A 17,993-nucleotide genomic window follows, 5' to 3' on the forward strand; every position below is an offset into this window, starting at 1 on the left:
CGCTATGGGCGTGGAGCAGATTGGGCGGTGTGGAAGGTGGCCAGATTGATTTGACAGATCAGCGTTGTGCCCAAGACTGGTAATACTGTCAGCCGTTGCTTACGTTTCAGGTGGGTCCCCACAAAAAAAAAAAAAAAATTTTTTTTTGAGGACCACGACGAATAAACTTTTTAAAACAAAAAACCGTGGCCATTAGATTCTGTTCATCAAGCGCCCCAGAGAGAACGTTAGGAAGACGTCGCCTTCACCAACTCACGAGCCGCAGGATCTGATTGGGACTGGGATCACCAAACGAGGAGGGACACGTGTCAGCTGCAAACGGTGGAGTTAACATCTCCGCAACCGGCCTGAAGAAGCTCACGCTGACCGAGACGTACGTCCGCCACCGATCATCTTCCTCCCTCTCTGTTTAGACTCCGTGGGTGACGTACAGTAGTACCACAGAGCAGCAGAGCAAGAGATGGCCGTTCATCTAGCGATGAACGGAAATAATCGGCGTCTTCAAAAGTCTGTCGACCGATCGATGGCGTTGTAGATGAACGGCATCTTAACCGTAGGAAATGGACTGTAAAAAAAAAAAAAAAAAGCCATTCGATTTGCATTTTAAAAGGCAACAAAACCACGTGGCATTCATCAAAAATGCAAACAGACGGCCACGATGTCGGCATGAGCAAAAACGCTCATGTTCAGCATAACCTGATCTGCTTCCTTCAGTACCACCCTTGACCTGATCCGCTCTCACAGTACAATAGAAACAAGAAAGAAAATAGTCACGAACTCTACAGAAGCAGATGCTTTGTCCCATTCTTAAAATAGTTAAAATCATACCCGTTTCACATGAAACTAACTGTACTAAAACCAAAAAAAAGTTATAAAAGACTATTTTTTTCGGAGGAGATTTTCAGTTAAATGGTTTTGTGACTAATACTATGATCGCCATGTTGTCATAAACAATATTTTCAACTATGACTAATCAAAACATAAAAAATGGATTTTATATAATAAGGTTCGTGGAAACGGATCCAAAACCGTTCCAGTATCTGAATGTGTGATTCAATCCAATCCGACACGTAAGCGTCCTGGTCAGGTTGGGACCACACGGGAGAGAGTTGGGGCGAATCAGATGCGGTGACTTCACATGAGAGGCTGTCCGCCCGACATAATGATTCTGTCGGTACATGCTCTCTGGCATTGACGGTTAGATGTTCCGGTTCCACCGCTTCACGCGTACACGCCGAGTCGAATCCCCTCATCTGGCTCGGCTTCTGATGCCGGTAGCTCGCCACATGGTGCCCTCTAAATTATAAAAATACCCCTAACTCTTCCTCTATTGTCATATCTGTCCCTAATTCTCTTCTCTTGCGTACTTGGAAATGCGGTTTCAGACATGGATTTCTGATATTTCAAATATGTTCTTGACTTGAGACAAGGGAGTTTTTTCGAAGTGTTTCTCATAAAATCTGATATTTCAAATATGTTCAACATAGTCGCTTTAGTAGAAAGTGACACTTTTATTGTGTGTTTTTCGACGAAAAAGAATCATTTTATATATAAATGGGTCGCTTACTCCAGGGAGTTGTTGGTCAATGTGCAGAAAAAGAAGGGTACGTCAAGCTGCTCAGCTGATCTATAGCTCAGAGTCAGACCCTACTCCCCACTCTTCTTAAACATCACCACCAACTCTAGAGAGAGAAACATCCACCCATCTACTCCACCGATTCACACATACACAGGCTGGCCTAGTCGAGAGAGAGAGAGATGGGAGAGGTAGAAACGCACGTCACACTGCCTCTGTTCAGTCCAGGTGAGGGTGACAAGACGCAGAGGCCGTCCGGCGAGCGACGGCCGGCGAAGCCGCAAACGGCGCTGGAGGATGAGACCCAGAGGTGCCCGCGCTGTGACTCCACTAACACCAAGTTCTCCTACTACAACAACTACAACCTCTCGCAGCCGCGCCACTTCTGCAAGTCGTGCCGGCGCTATTGGACCCTCGGCGGCTCCCTGAGGAACATTCCGGTGGGCGGAGGCAGCCGGAAAAGCTCGACACGAGCGAAGGTGAAGCCCTCTTCCCGGACGCACGAGCCGAAACAGCCGCCTGCACGGCAGCCCAAGCCGGAGCCCGCCGAGGAGATCGCCGGAGAGCACGAATTCCCGACGATGGGATCGGCCGTTTCCGATGATCTCGGTGGCGACCGGCTTCTCGACGTCACCGGCACCTTCAGCTCGCTTCTCGCGTCCGGTGGGTGCTTCGGGGAGCCGTTCGGCGGGCTCGGGTGGCCGTCCGACCTGGTTGGCGCGTGCGGTATGGGGTTCGATGAGATGGGTATCGGGAAATCCGGGTGGGGCGTGCCGGAATCCGGCGATGGAGCGTTCTGGCAGGGCGTTGGAGGCGAGGGGCTTGACGACGAGTATTGGGGAGTGAACGGAATGTCGGATTTGGCGATTCCGGCGCCTGGAAAGAGCTTCCGGTGAGGAAATTCCGACGGGTGTGTGGAGAAACTCTGGAACTACTTTTTTGGGTGCCTTGTTCTTCACCCTCTTTCTTGTTTACATGATGATGGTGGTTTCGATTTTTTTTTTTTGTAGAGGGGATTTATACGTAGGGATTATTGTTCCGAAAGGAGATGGGATTTTGGGGTACAGAAAAAAAGGGAAAATGTGTCTGGTTTTTGGTGGTTTCATTTCTTAGTCTTCTAATTAAACATACTGTAAAATCTTCTTCTTCTTCTTCTTCTTCTTCTTCGTTGGAGAAGCTTTTGAAGGTAAGTGTGATGATGTATGGGATCTTCTTTGCGAATTTGATTCAGTCTATTCGTTCTCTTCTGTGGTGGTTTTTATTTTTTCCCCTTCTTTTTAGGATAAAATGAGAAATGGTGACTTTTGAATCACGGTGACACGGTAAAAGGACACCGTACATGTTATTCTTGAGTCATATTTGCTTAAGAACAGTATATGAGTAGACACGACACGAGTGTCTCTGTGACGGCATGCCTGATGCAAATGTGGAGTTTTTCGCTTTGAGGCCTGTCACGGCCAAGATAGCTTGGTTAGTTGGGGGCATGGGCCCTATATCCAGGCCAAGTGGGTCCATGCAAGCCGAGCAGGCTAACTCTGGTTTGGTTAGCCTAGATGGACTCTAGGTTCCAAGTGGGTCTGTGCAAGCCAAACAGGCTGACTGGTTGTGTTGGACGTTGGGCCAAATCTCTGCCAGGAGTAGCTCGTTGCATTTTTCTAGAAAGGTGTGTGTGGTCACTATTCATATATTGTTAACATCTAGTTGCTCTTTTGCGCCAGCTGAGCGGTTGTGACCTCAACTTGAGTTTTGCTGGCACATTTTCCACTGAAGGTTTTCTTTCATCATAAAAAAAAAGTTAAATACTTAAATGTCATTGTCATTTGATTTTTCTTTCTAGTGTCATATTTTATTTTTTTGTCATTGCATTAGTTATAATTGAGAAATTGAAATATGTTTGCCAATCAAATATGTTTGCTGGTATGAATGGAGATTTTTATAGTTTTTTTTTTTATAAATCTAATCTTGCAGATGCATTTGGCATGGTCTATTTTTTATAGAATTTACTGTTGGATTATCGTAATTGGATCATAAAATATGATATTTATACTTGAATATTTATGAAAATTGATTTTCCAGATGATCCAGGAGTTTGTTTCTATAAAACCAAGCATCTAGATGGCATCTATACAGTGAAATTAATATATATATATATATATATATATATATATATATATATATATATATATATATATATATTGGTTCATACCATTTTACATATTTGGGTTTTTTTCTGTCCAAAAAAAAAAGCATGGAAGTCTATATAATAAAGCATTTTGTTTGTTAAAACAGATGCTACACCTTTTTCACTGGCAAACATGTGAAGACGGATGACGCACATTAAAGAAAAGAAGTAATGGATTGAGTTGGGTCTAGAAATACTTTAATGGTGTAAATGGGTTTATCTCTGTGGGTACATAACTACCTTATTGTATGATATGGAACTTTGTGTCTAATGCCACCAACCTTTGACGTGGATCCACATCTCATTGAAGAGACATGGCCAGCGTAATTGGTGGCCAAGGCCGTCAAGTACACGTTCCCAAGTACGTCATACGTGGCCCGCAAGGGTTCTGCACGGGTCGGCTTAAAGATGTTCAAGTTGAAGGGCGTCACCAGTTCGATGCCCGGGGTTTGTGTTCCAATATTGTCAGTATCGGCCTGAATAGACCTGTATCGGTCGTCGATGCATGTCGGATCAACAAAAAATCGATAAGATACTAACCTGAATCGATTATTTTTTTAATAAATGTAAAAATTATTTAAAAATAAAAATTTAATATTATTTTAATGGTTTTATCATGTGTCATGTTTGGATTGACATGAATATTTTTTAAATTATTTTTAGCCGATTCAGAATGATTCAATTGAGAATGGGTATCAATGGATTCACCCGAATGGTTGGCCAAACGATTCAGGCCCGAAACTGACAACATTGGTGTGTTCTTTGTTGTAAGGCAGAAGAGATGGAGAGACTTTCATTGTAGGAAAGAAGATTTTACTAGGGATGGCAGTGAATCGGGGGGAAAGGAGATGCTGCCCCGCCTCGCGCCCCGTTTGGACAGGGGATAGAGGACATAAAATGGGGATGAAGGTTAAAATCAAAACCCGTGCAGGGTTGAAGACGGGGATAGACTTACGCTTTCCCCCGCCCTGTCTCCGTCTTGATCCCTGCCTTGCCTCGCCCCGCCTCGTCCTCAATCCTTCTTTAAGGATGGCAATGGACTGAGGGAAAATGGGGTCCTGCCCCACCTCGCCTCGTTTGGACCGGTGATGTAGGTTAAAATTAAAACCTGTGCGAGGGATGGAGGAAGAGATGGAGGGCAGTATTTTGAGACCAGACCGGGGTGGAGACCTTGTGCCCCGCCCCGGCCTCAATCCACAGCCATCCCTAGATTTTACACACGAGGTGGGGGTGGTGAATGGTGATATGCCACATGAGCCCTTACGCAAACTGTCTTTCACGGGTGGTTTCCTTCCTCATGCTTGCTTGCATTTAACTCCTGTTCTGTGAACATTAATTCAAGATGCACCAATTTGTATGAAAAACACGTGCACTATCTTATCTTGTGTTTGTTTCATCCTTGGTGGGGGAAGAGACCTAATTTGCAAGCAAATGGTCTTCTATATCTCGTTTTGGGCTTACACGAATGCCTCCTAAAGTACCCATTTGTTTCGCTCCAAATTATTATGAAAATGAGCATTTTCGTAGGAAATGGGTCTTTTTCCATGGTCAATGAAACAAACGGGCCTGAGATGGAGAGGTGGTGCCATATGAAAACAAGGTCCAACCACCTAAGGGTGGCAATCGTGTCGGGTTGGCGGGTCAACCCGATGGGTTGGCGGGTCAGCATACCTCAACCCGAACCCGACCCGTTTATTAAACGGGTCGGCTGTGGCAAACATGAACCCGACCCGTTTAATAAACGGGTAACCCGACACGACCCGCCAACCCATTTAATAAATGGGTTGGGTCGGGTAAACGGGTTCTCAGGTTCGCGGGTCAGGTTGACGGGTCGGGTTGGCGGGTCGACGGGTTGGCTGGTTGGGTTGGCGGGTTGACGGGTTGGGTTGGCGGGTTGGCGGGTCGACCCACCCGCCTAACCCATTTATTAAACGGGTCAGCCGGGTTGGCGGGTTGGCATACCCCCAACCCGAACCCGACCTGTTTAATAAACGGGTTACGCGGGTCGACCCGTTTATTAAACGGGTTGGCTTAAGCCCAACCCGAACCCGCCTAAGAGGCGGGTTGGCGGGTCGTGTCAGAAATTGCCACCCCTACAACCACCCCCCCCCTAGGCATTTTGCCACCCTCCCTAGGCATTTTGCCATGGGAGAGTGTATTTCGCACAAAATGTCTTTACTGAATCTTACTGTGTAATAAACACAAAATAAGGAAATGTGAAAAAAAATTCTTATAATGGAAAGGAAATGTTACATATAAGTTCTCACACAAAAAAAAAATTTATTTTGTTTGTATGACATGTGAAAGTTCAATTGAGAGAGAGAGAGAGAGAGATTGTCATTTGAAAAGTTTCATCTCCAAATATGGAGAAATTCTTCATATAAAAGAACTCAGATTTTTTAGAGATTTTTCATAAGAGTTTTTTTTTTTTTTTTTTGCTTCAAATAATTGGAAAAATGTACCTTTTCTTTTCTACACATGTATTTTCCTATAATTTTCTCACTGCCAAATTGTATTGTAGTTTAAAGTGACTGTTCAAAGAGACGCGTAGATACGTGAAGTGTAAAGCGTGAAGCATCAAATAAAAGTGGATTGGGGAAATGGGATTTTAGTGGATGTGATGTCGGCAAGCATCAATTCAATTATTTAATTGAATTGCACTAATTAAACAAAAGAACACATAAGAATTTAACTTGACAAGATCTGTGCAGAGATCTTGGGAGTACGGGTGCAAAACCGGTCAGATTCTGGCAGATCCTTTTAGATCCAAATTCGAAATACTGAATCAAATCTAAGGAAGTTAGATTGAATCCGAATCAGAATCCAATGTGGTAATACTGAGTGGAGAAAAAACAAAACAAAACAAGTTTTTTACATTAAAAAATGGAAAATGATTGTACCATATGGAAAATTTTTGTACTGTATGACTAATTTGATGTGTTTTCTTAAAAACTTAATAATTTTTTTTTATTTTTTTTATATCTAAAATCATAAATATCTAAATTTAAAAAGGTATTTTTACCCTTTGCACATATAGGCAAACTTTCTCTCAAATATATGACTGTTTTTGACACAAATGTCTCAGTTTTAAGATTTGTATCTTTTCAATGGGACGTCAAAACTTTTATTTTTAGTCCTTAAAAATCTAAAATATAACCATGTAATTTTCATGTTTTGAGTCAGAACCGAAAACTCCTCTACAGTTGCTATTTTTTAGTATTAAAACCATAATAGAAACACACTATGTAGATTGAAATAATTGAATAATGGATAGTTTTTTTATGATGTTTCGACTTAGAAAATGAACAAATTTGGAAAAGTACAAAAAAGAACAAAGAAACTAAACAAAAATATTTTTTCAACGATACCTGATTTTCTGAAAAATGATGAATTAGCCATATAGTACAATCACTTTTCATAAAAAAAATAGGTCAAACTTTGATTAGAATAAACTCCAAATCTAACTTAATCAAATTTTTATTAGAATCAACTCCAAATCTGACTTAAAATGCTTGTCTGAATCCGAAAGTGAACCGATTGAATTAATTTGAATCCACATTAAGATTTTACTTAAAGAATCCACATTCAAAAAAATTTGCGGGACTCAAATTTAATATCTGATCAGCTTGCAGCCCTAATTGGTAGGGTCATATTTTTTTAATAGACTAGAGCGTTCCCCTCTTTGATAATTAGCGTTGAACACCTTTTCAATCAAGTAGCAATTCACGCTCTTTTCTTTTTTTGTTTTTTTTTTCTCTCCAAGGGAAAACACATAATCACCAATGGCACATTGGCAAGACTCTGGTTGGTAACCTTTGAGGTATAATTCTTCACGTGGTGGAAAGTACACCCAACTTCAACCTTGCAACAAGAGATGCCTCAGTGGGTTTTGAAGCATGGTCTTCTCATGTCAAGTGATAAATCACGGTTAGTTTTAGTGATGAAGGTGACACCCTTGCGTGGGCATGGAGCCAGCTTGAGCCCATTTAGAGCTCAGCCTATCGGGCTTTAAGTGTGGCTCGGTCCGGAAATGTCCCAGCTCATTTACTAACAGACCGAGCTTTGGCCTAGTTCTTAATGGGCTCGGGTTTGAATAACAGCCCATGACCCGGCCCATTGCCCCAATGGGCCAATGTGAAGCGGGCTGGCCCAGCCCAAACTCAACTAATAAGGTAAATAATTATAAACAATTAATAAGTTTTCATGTACTCAAGTAATTAACTTTTTAGTTTTCATAAAATTAATACAACTAATTAGGTAAATAATATTAGTTACCAAGTTACTATGTAATTAATTAAAAAATTTAATTTTTTATTATTAAAAATTAACTAATATATAGCTTAGGCATGGTAGCCGGCGGGCCGACTCGGACCCAGTACACGCATATAACAGTCCGGTTTCGGCCCGTTAGCTAACGGTCCAGAGTGCAAAACCTTGACCCAAACCTGTCCCATGGCGGATCGGGTCGGCTTGGCCCATCGGGGCCGCCCATTCCGTTGTCCACCCTACTTACAGGCATATAGTATCCTAACTTCTTGATCATGCCAAGCACTGATTAGAATAGTTTAGAACACAAGCAATCTAAAATCTAAATAAAATGCATAAAACAAAAAATAAACAATTATATCTTAAGCCAAAAACAAAATTAGATCTACATCAAGAAGCTAAAAGAAGGGGAGATAGATGCTCTTTTTCATGTCCAGCTAGGGGATTGCTTGTTATCAGTTATAAACTTGAGACTTCTTAGTTAAGATGGTGCAATTCTAACTAGTCCAGGCTGTTAAGGCTGTTATGCCATCATCCATCACTCTATGTGCACTACAAGAAAATTGCTAATTAGCGACGAAAATTTGTGACAGATTTTTTTTGTCGCTAATTTGCGACGGATTAGCGAGCGAATACTATTTGTCGCTAACATTTGAAATATTTGCAAAATTAGCGACGGAAATATTTTCATCGCTAATTAGCGATGAATTAGCGACAACGTTTTTTCGTCGCCAAAACACTACAAAAAATGATAATTAGCGACGAAATTAGCAAGGGAATTTTCCGTCCCTAATCCGTCGCTAATTAGCGACGGATTAGGGACAGAAAAATTCCCTCTCTAATTCAGTCGCTAATTTTCGATTTAAAACTGTCTCGCCTGAGGCGCAAAATTTTTCCTCCCCCCCGTTCGAAAGTTTTCTTCCATTTGTTTTTCCACCACAAAATATTAAACCGATTCAAAGAGATTTTCAATAAATGGGTGAAGTGCCACCAATTCAGGCCGACCACCGTCTTCTCGCCTTCTCGCCTGAAAGGCCGTCTTGGTTTTAGATTATCAGACAAAACGGCGGGAGGAAGAAAAAGAGAAGGGACTCGCCGGGGAACCTATTCCGGCCGGGATCCGGTCAACGGCCTCCGTCCCTCACAATGACGGCCTCTCCATCTCCGGCGTGAACTCCACCATTCTCGGGAACGCGAGCCTCTCCGCGATCGTCCGATTTGAGCTTCTCCGGCAAGAAGACCGCTCCAGGATTGGCGGTGCACCTCAGGGATTCCTTTAGAGACAGCCAGATCGCGTGCATCGTCTCCTTCTCCCTCTCCTCCCGGCCAACCCTAGTTCTCATCCAAACAGGAACTTGTCCCTCTCCTTCCTCCTTCGCGTGCTTCCTCGACGGGAAATCGAGAACTCGTACGCCCTGCCCGCAGACTGGAAAACATAAAGAAGAGCAGAGAACTCAGCCCCAGTTCGATTTAAACCATCCTCACCTTCTCCCGCCGTGAATGGCTCACTGCGGAAGAGCGTCCCGACGCCAGAATGCACCAGTTCTATGCAAAAAAAATTGCTCACTGCCGGAGAACGCGGCGGCAGCGAGCAAAATTTTTTTTATTTTATTTTTAATTTAACGATGGATTAGCGACGAATATTATCCATCACTAATTTAAAATAGCGAAGGACTCACGATGGATAATATCCGTCGCTAATCCGTCACAAATTAGCGACGAAATTAGCGGCAGATAAGTTATGGCACTACTTATCGTCGAAAAATTCGCGATAAAAGTTATTCATCGCTAAACAGTTTAGCGACGAATTAACGTCAGATTAGCGACGGATTTAGGTCGTCGCTAATCCACAGGTTTCTTGTAGTGGTGGTCCTTTGTGCCCTTTCCCATGTCTTCATTGAGTCGTTTGATTCCCATCTTTAATGTGGTTGCCAATGCATCGGCTCCAAACCGTAGTCAGATTTGCGCTCTCAAGATAAATGAGTTTTTTCTGAAGAAAATCTGGGAATAGTAGATAGATATATACAATAAAAATTAAAAACATCAAATTTTCATACAAAGTGTTTTAACCAGGTTAATATCGAACTAAAGGGACAAGTTAAAAATGTCATTTTTTGTGTGTGTAATGTCCCTAGTAAAATATTGGTGATATTTGTGACTATGGTCTTTAGCCATTTACACTAGTTAGATTAGGGGATGGGGCGTTGGGATATTAAGGGCGTGTTTGCATGTCAGGTCAAACTATTGTTGTTTGGTTCAAAATTATGATTTTTTTTTTATGACGAGGAACCCTCATCGAAGCGAGAAAAACCTCGAGTGGGGCATCACGACTACCCTGCCTTACGTGGCCCACCTCTGAAAGTTATCGACACACACGTGCGCTAATGGGGTTTGATCCGTTGCCTTCGTCTCAGCACCTTCACAACCAACCCATTAGCCAAGCAGGAAAATTACGACTTTGGAATCTCCTCTTTTGAACTTTATTTTTTTCTTATTTGTCTAAGCTTTTTGAGAAATGATTTTGAAGGGAAACCTCTAATACATTAAAAATTGTTTAGCTATATATTGATCAGTTTTTAAAAGCTTAAAGGGTTTTTATTGCCTAGAGTTGGACTTAGGGCAATACCCTTTCGAGGCTTGTCAACTGAATTTTGCTCTGCTTACTGTTTTGAACTTATGAAAAAAGTTTAAATTATTAAATATCATTTTTTGGAAACTTTTATCCATTGGTTAAGGATTTTTTTTGTCTCGTGTTGAGTGTCGCAAATCCTTTGAGTATTTATGGAGGAATGTCTAACGCGTCTCTTTAGGGCCCATTTATATCCTGCTCGTGTTTGGTTTAGCCATTTTTCTCTCTGATTTTCATTTCTCCTCTTACGGTTGCTCAATAACCATGTCATGGTGGCCTTCTTGTATAAGGAAGTTGACATGGGATGCAGTGCATCCCGTGCAGCCAACTTTGTCTGGCGTTATCAAACATTGTACACACAGCACATGGGATCGCTTGGTTCCACGCAAGGGTTTGTACCGCAATGCTACCACGTGCTAATGGGACAAAAATGTCCATTCAACCAAAAGTTTGCAAGTTTTCACTTAAAAACCGTTTTAGAAACTCAGAAATGACCAAGCCCTCACCCTTTTTCCCCTCTAGTGTACGAAAAAAAAAAGTCTGTTAAAAAACATTTGAATTAGAAACACATAACAATGCTATTTTTTAGTTTCTTTGAAGTTGAATCACATTGAGAGTTGGATCGATATCCCGTAGATCTCATTGACCAAGCCTAATCGTAAAAAAAGAATCACCGTCTGCAGCATTCCATCCACCATAGGGCAGGTGTGACGGTGAAGCTATGCGTCTGCAACATTCCTGTTGATTTTCGGTGTTTATTGAGTTAAAGGTACGATAGGATACAAATCAGTTATTCTTTGATGGATTTTCCCTTTCATGTTTTGGTTTATGTATTTTCTTTTTTCTTTTTTAGCTTAGTTTTTGTATCTTTCATCATTCCGATGTATTAGATTGCACAGTATGGCGCAGAGCAATTGGGAAGGGGATAAAATGGTGCCCTTATGAAAATTTGATGTTTCAACTCGTCTGTGATTTTCGATTCCGAATCTTTATATTTCTTTTTTTATATTGTAGGCTCGATGTATATATTTATGACTATGTTTTGAAAAGAAATCTGCACGATTCTTCTAAAGCTTTCACGGCCGAAGTGAAGGTTGCTGCCGATCCCATAGGTAATTTTTTCTCTAATTTTATTCGTTTTTGCTTTGCATTGGGCGTTCTCTTTCTCTGAAACTGCATTGCTTGTCTTAATGATCTTAGTTGGAGCATATTCTGCTTTAGTTTCCCTAGTGTTGATTTATGGTTTTTTAGTTGTGCCACTGTTGTACTGCTGATAATTCTTAAATGGCATTCTCTCTTGAGAAAAACATTATGTTATCATATATGTTTACTTTGGAGAAAGTGAATTCTTTCGCTAGCTGAATATGATGTTAATGCAATTCAATCTAATTTGGAAACGTCAATTTGCACGGTGCTTATGTTGTTTATCTTTTATTATGATCATCGCCACAAAAGCTATAACGACCCCAACTCATATCCCTTGAAAAGGCAATTTTTTTTTAAATAATTGCGGAAGTTTTTCCAGAAACCCGGGGCATTTACAAGTTCACTCCTAATTGGATAAAACAACCAGCCACAATAGAACTTACACTTATCATCCCAACCCATAGCAACTCATTATCTATTAATCATGATAGAAAGATTATTTAATAATAATTGCAAAAGCCACGTTGTCTCTCTGTGAACTGTCCAGCAAAAGTGTGACACTCGTAGCTCTACTAGAAGCTAGCTGCTTCACTAATCACCTGTGACTGTGAAAAACCACAAATAGAGGGTGTCAAAAATCTAACAAATTCTGCGTACGAATCCTTCTAATGAAATAAATGAGCATAAAGAATACAAATAAAATTTCATACAATAATTTAGATGAAATGCAATTATGACAATTACATAATTCAGTTAAGTATTCATGTAATAGAAAACATTTATTAAGCATGAAAGAACATTAATCCATAATAGAAATCACAATTTAAGTAAACAAGACATTTAACATGCATTAGAAATTAAACATCATGTATCCACCAACATGTAACAATTCAGGGAACAGGTAAAATATGCATTGTTCTAATGTATAATAGGATTATACATGATTTATGTGCAATGCATGAACACTTTATTATCTTTCCTTAAAGTTTTTATTTTTTCATATGCATGCCCTATTAATGCATACAATTTAAGTTTCTCTTTTTAATTATCATTGTCCGCGGATACACCAAACGGATAAAATGTCTGAGGTTAAGTTCTTAGGGTAGCTTAACACACAAGTTGTATTTTATTACTAGGTTCCAAATTTAGCCCTCGACCGATCACCTTCAGAATATTAGACCTTGACATCTAATGTCGGGGACACTAGAGACACTCCACGCCCACAAGTGTCACTTCATTGGTATACCAAAACAATAACTGTGTCTAACATACTACCCCCAGGTAAAGTGATGGACTCTCTCTAAAACCGTGGCCAGGAGAAAGAACCTCAATATTGGGTTCAAGGATAATAAATAAAGCACACAGAGTCATTTTTTTTTGTATCTTCGTGGTCTCCCAAAACTGAATCTCTAAGATTATCATTTTTCTGATGAAAGATCTGAGAACGTATATAACATTGTTCTTATTCATTATTTTTTTATTAAAAGCCAATTATTAAGTTTTGCAATTCAACATGCAAAAACAAAGGCAAGAGCTCGCATCTACCCTTGCAAGAACCATCACGGGACTCCCGCCTGTGGAAACCCATAAAACAGTACAATATAAGGCAATCAAAATAAATGATATTTTTGTGATGCATTTAAAATACATAAAGAAAGAGCAAACCAAAGCTCGAGGCCCACCAGGCCCATGATGATTCATTTTGATCATTGATGCATTGTATGCAAAAATCATAACAATATGCAATATATGCAATGATACCAACATGTTTCCAAATGCGCATCCATTCATACCAATTTAACAATGTGCACGAGCTACCACAGTCATATGCATGTGTCCACCATCCATGTGCAAGTAATTTCATGTAATCACTTAACACACATGCATTCATTCATGATTCATAAATACATCTGAATATTTGTGCAGGATTATACATGCTAAACACACATCGATTTCATGTATTCACATGCACTGGAACAACTTTCATAATAGCATAATGTTTAGGCATGTCACGTAAGTTCAATCATGTGAAATCTTCCACTTTTAGCATGTAATACATCCACACAATAAATCTGGAAATCATCATGCTTATTACTTTCAAATTCCAGATTTAACAAACAAAAGGTGTTAAATATACAAAAAAAATTTAAGTAGGCCTATCTCCTTGCCGACCTTGTCGGCTAAAGGTTTAGGCCCCACTATGCCCTGTACATGCTTTCATTTATTAAGTGAGCATGAGACACACTCCCACATAAGCACATATTGTAACATTCCACCTTCGAAGTTGTGTAGGCATGTGACAACTAATTTGCATTCAAAACAAAAGCAAGCAGGGTGTGTCCAATAAGCATGTGAAAAATTCCATTATCAGCATGCATAAAAATAAACCAACCCTGCTTAGGAAAATCTGAAAACTAAAATATTGTTGTAACATCACTGAACACTCTTACTATGTGTGCACGTGCACTTGAAACCATTTGACAGTAACACATTGCTGAAGCTTATCATGTCAAGTCAAAAAATGTGAAAGACAAAACTAACAAAAATATGGAAATTTATAAGATGGTCCAGCACTCGTGTAAAAACCCCATTTTTTGTTTTGTTTTTTAAAATAGTCTCAACACCCAACCAACCGGCTAGGGTCCAGATCAGGCCCAGCCGAGACTGTCGACTGGGCCTGACAGCATGCACAGGCCCAGTCCGGGTCTGTGTATGCTGTCAGAGTCTGGCTGACAGTCCCAACAAAAAAAATCAGATGTTCTTTTTTTTTCAATAATACCCACTTACCCAGTCGAGCCCACTTGGCTGGGCCTATAGGGCCTGACAGACCTGGTAACCCAGCCTGTCAGCCCGGCATGGAGGCAAATTAGGTCTGGCCAAATCTGGCCAGACTACATGGATGTACAAATTTTATATTTAGCTTCCCTATTTTTTTTGCAAGGCCCATAAGGCTGCCCAACCGAGCCACTTGGCTGGGTGCCCTAGCCTAACAGGCCGAGCCAACTGAATGGATTCAGCTAGGCCTGCAACCTGTCAAAGTGTTGCCAAACCCGATCATACCTGCAGCCTCAAAACACTAGCAGACTGCCCAGCCGAGTTTACTCGGCTGGGTCCTACTGCACAACCCAAACATGCCATCAAAACAAAAAATATCAACATAGAGTCCCTACAAGAAAATATTATTTTTCATAAGAAGATAAATGCATGCTATTAACTTGCAGTATGCATGCATATTCAAATTTGAGAACCCCTGTATGCACTTGGGTGCATACGTGGCTTCAAGAGTATGCATTAGGTATGATTAACACTAATATGCATGTATAAGTATACAAACCACTCCAACGAAATACTCGGATTCACCAACCTACGATATGTATTCCTTTCTTTTGATGAATGCATGCACATACACCAATTAGTCACTAGAGTACATGAACATGATGGTCCTTTATATGCATCAGTCAAAGGAACCGATGTCTATCAAAAGAGACATAAAAGAACACTTCTATCATTAATAAAAATTTTGTTTCATTATGCACAAAAATTTACCCTTATGAGAATATGAAAAGTATCAAAAACACACTACAAGAAGACAAACCATGGACCATCATCCATGTATTTTAGAGTAAATATATAGATTTACCCTCTAATCATGGATTTACACCACATATTGCACGGGAAATCGAATCAGCATTCGATTTCTCACTTGATCCAAAATAGAGAACCCGTACCTCATAATCGACCTGAGGGCGAGCGTGCTCTGTTGCACCAACTGCGAAAAAGGTAATCAATTAACCATTTGAAAGGAAATTGGAGGGGCAGGCAGACTCATCTGCGAGCCGGACCCAACCTGATGTTAAATAAGATAAACAAAGGCATGAGTGACTTCTGCCGACTTGCTGAAACTGCAAGGGGAAGCAGAAGGCGATAAAGGCCCCAACCCTTGCCGAACAGCAGGGAAGACAGAAAGCAGTAGGGGCCAAGCCCCCTATCGACCTTCTGTTATCGCAAACAGGGGCAGGGCTTGGCCCCTGCCGACCTACCAGGAAGGCGAAAAAAATGGTAGGGCCCGGCCCCTGTTGTCTCGCTGACGAACACAGGAGGTGGCAGGGGCTCACCCCTTGCCGATCCACTCGAAAATGCAGAGTGACAGGGACTCGGCCCTTGCCGACCTATCACATGATAGAAGGTGGCAACGGTGGCAGAGGCATCGCCCCTGCCTACCGACTAATCAAGGGGAAACAGGGGGGTGTAGACCCCACACAGTGGAAGTAGGGGGCGACATGTGTGGGCTTGACAACCAGACGAGCCCAGACCTTCTCGGCTAACCTGAAGGCTGGGGTTAAGTAAACCCTGACCAGCTATACAACCATACCATTGGGATTCGAACTTGCAGTGTCCCAACACAAGGTGATGTGCACTAACTATTGCCACACAAGCAAATCCCCTATTGGTCTTACCGAAAAGGGGGAACAGGCAGGGGCATCACCCCTACCTGTCGGCTGAAACAAAGAGGCCACAAAGACGGGGAGGGCACAATAGGGATTGCCAGCCTCCCGCTGGCCCTCCGATAGCAGAGGAAAACAAAGAAGGAGAGAAAGAAGATGAAGGGAGGAGAAAAATAGAGAGCGAGAGAGAGATGGAGGTGTACCTATGAGGTTGCCGGTGATAGTGGCGTTGAACGCAACGAGAGGGAGGAGGCGACGACGGGCTCCCTTGAGCGGCGTCAATGATGCAGCAGAGAGGGGGATGAGAGAGCACCGTCGAGAGGGAGAGGAGACTTGAGAAGGAGGGGAGGAGGAGGAGGCGATGTGAGTCCTCCCTCCCCTCTGCGCTGCTCTTAAAGGGCTCCGGGGGTTGCGGTTCAGGAAACCCTTGAAGAGTTTCCCTTTTTAGTCGAAGTGGAAAGCAGCGGGGGGTGGAGGAAGAGGGTTTTAAAAACCCTCGCACCCCCTGCATCGGGTGTTATAACCCTAAAGGGGGTTATCTGGTCCGAATCCGACCTAGGTTCAAAAAGATTTTTTTTTAAATATGGGTTTTACAGAAGCACAATATCAGTACATTTGAATGATTACATGTGTAGGTCATTAATATTATTTTGGGAATAGTGCATTGATTGCCTTTCTTTTCATTATGGGAGAGGGTGTTTGATGTTGTTGCTTTTGAAATCAACTTGCAGTTGTAAATGATTGTCTTTTGGTTTAAAATACAGTTATTGCTTTAAAATACATATACGATCCTTCTCACGTTATTCAACATGAAGATATTGACATTAGAGAAGACATCATTGTGAAAGAAAGATGAATAAAAAATCATAGACCGTTGAGACCAAGTACTTTGATCAAAGATCATCCCACTGCTTAAAGTGAGATGGCAACAACATGACATAGGCGATTGCACTTGGAAACCCAAATCTAACAAATGGGAGAAATATCTTGAGCTATTCACGTAGTACTTTTAACAGAATTTCGAAGATAAAATTCTTTTAAGGAGATAATGATGTAGGACCCATAATTTTTCAGTATAAATTTTGAATAAATCTAAGAGGTATTTTATGTAAAACTATTATACAAACTCGATACGTGAAACAAATATATTTCAACGAACCAATTATACTTATGACGTATATATCCTCAAAGATATATGCTCAAACAGTCAGGGAGTCATAACTCTCTCTCTAGACAAAATGAGGAGATTTCAACAAACCAACTCACTTAGTTTCGTTAATATGAAAAAAATGGTGTATTCATATTTTTTTGCGAAAAATATTGGTGAAATCCTGAAAATACGCGGGACCCATAAAACTATCCGGTGGATCCCACGAAAATATCTCACCAAAAATATCTTGTTGGCCCCATATAAATATTTCATGAAATCACGAAGTGGGCCCCATAGAGACATAAAAGTTTTTTTATTACTTCAACACTAAGTTTGGATCTTGGACCAAATGAGCATCTAGATTGGATCCAGACTGCATGAGGTCAAAGACCCAAACTCTTACCTAGATGCAGTTTTATATACTTATCCTCGATCAAGACTTTGTTTGGCGAAAAAAACCTATATTAAAAAGGTTTCGCTCTTTATATAAAATCGCTTTTACATAAATATCTAAGTTACTTGTGTATGACCTAACTAGGGTTTGGGTTTCCAATAGACCATGGTATATGCAAAGTACGTACAACAATGCACATTTATCT

General features: G+C 41.1%; 1 protein-coding gene across 1 annotated transcript; it reads left to right on the forward strand.

Moving 5' to 3' along the window:
• Window positions 1-1,758: 1,758 nt before the first annotated feature.
• LOC149838688 (uncharacterized) lies at window positions 1,759-2,472 on the forward strand. Its single transcript, XM_090008297.1, has one exon. It carries the CDS (start codon window positions 1,759-1,761, stop codon window positions 2,470-2,472), a length of 714 nt encoding a protein of 237 aa, XP_089864423.1.
• The last annotated feature ends 15,521 nt before the right edge of the window (window positions 2,473-17,993 follow it).

Source organism: Nuphar pumila, chromosome 5 (genome assembly GCF_984573655.1).
Source record: "Nuphar pumila chromosome 5, dmNupPumi1.hap1.1, whole genome shotgun sequence".
NCBI lineage: Eukaryota > Viridiplantae > Streptophyta > Magnoliopsida > Nymphaeales > Nymphaeaceae > Nuphar > Nuphar pumila.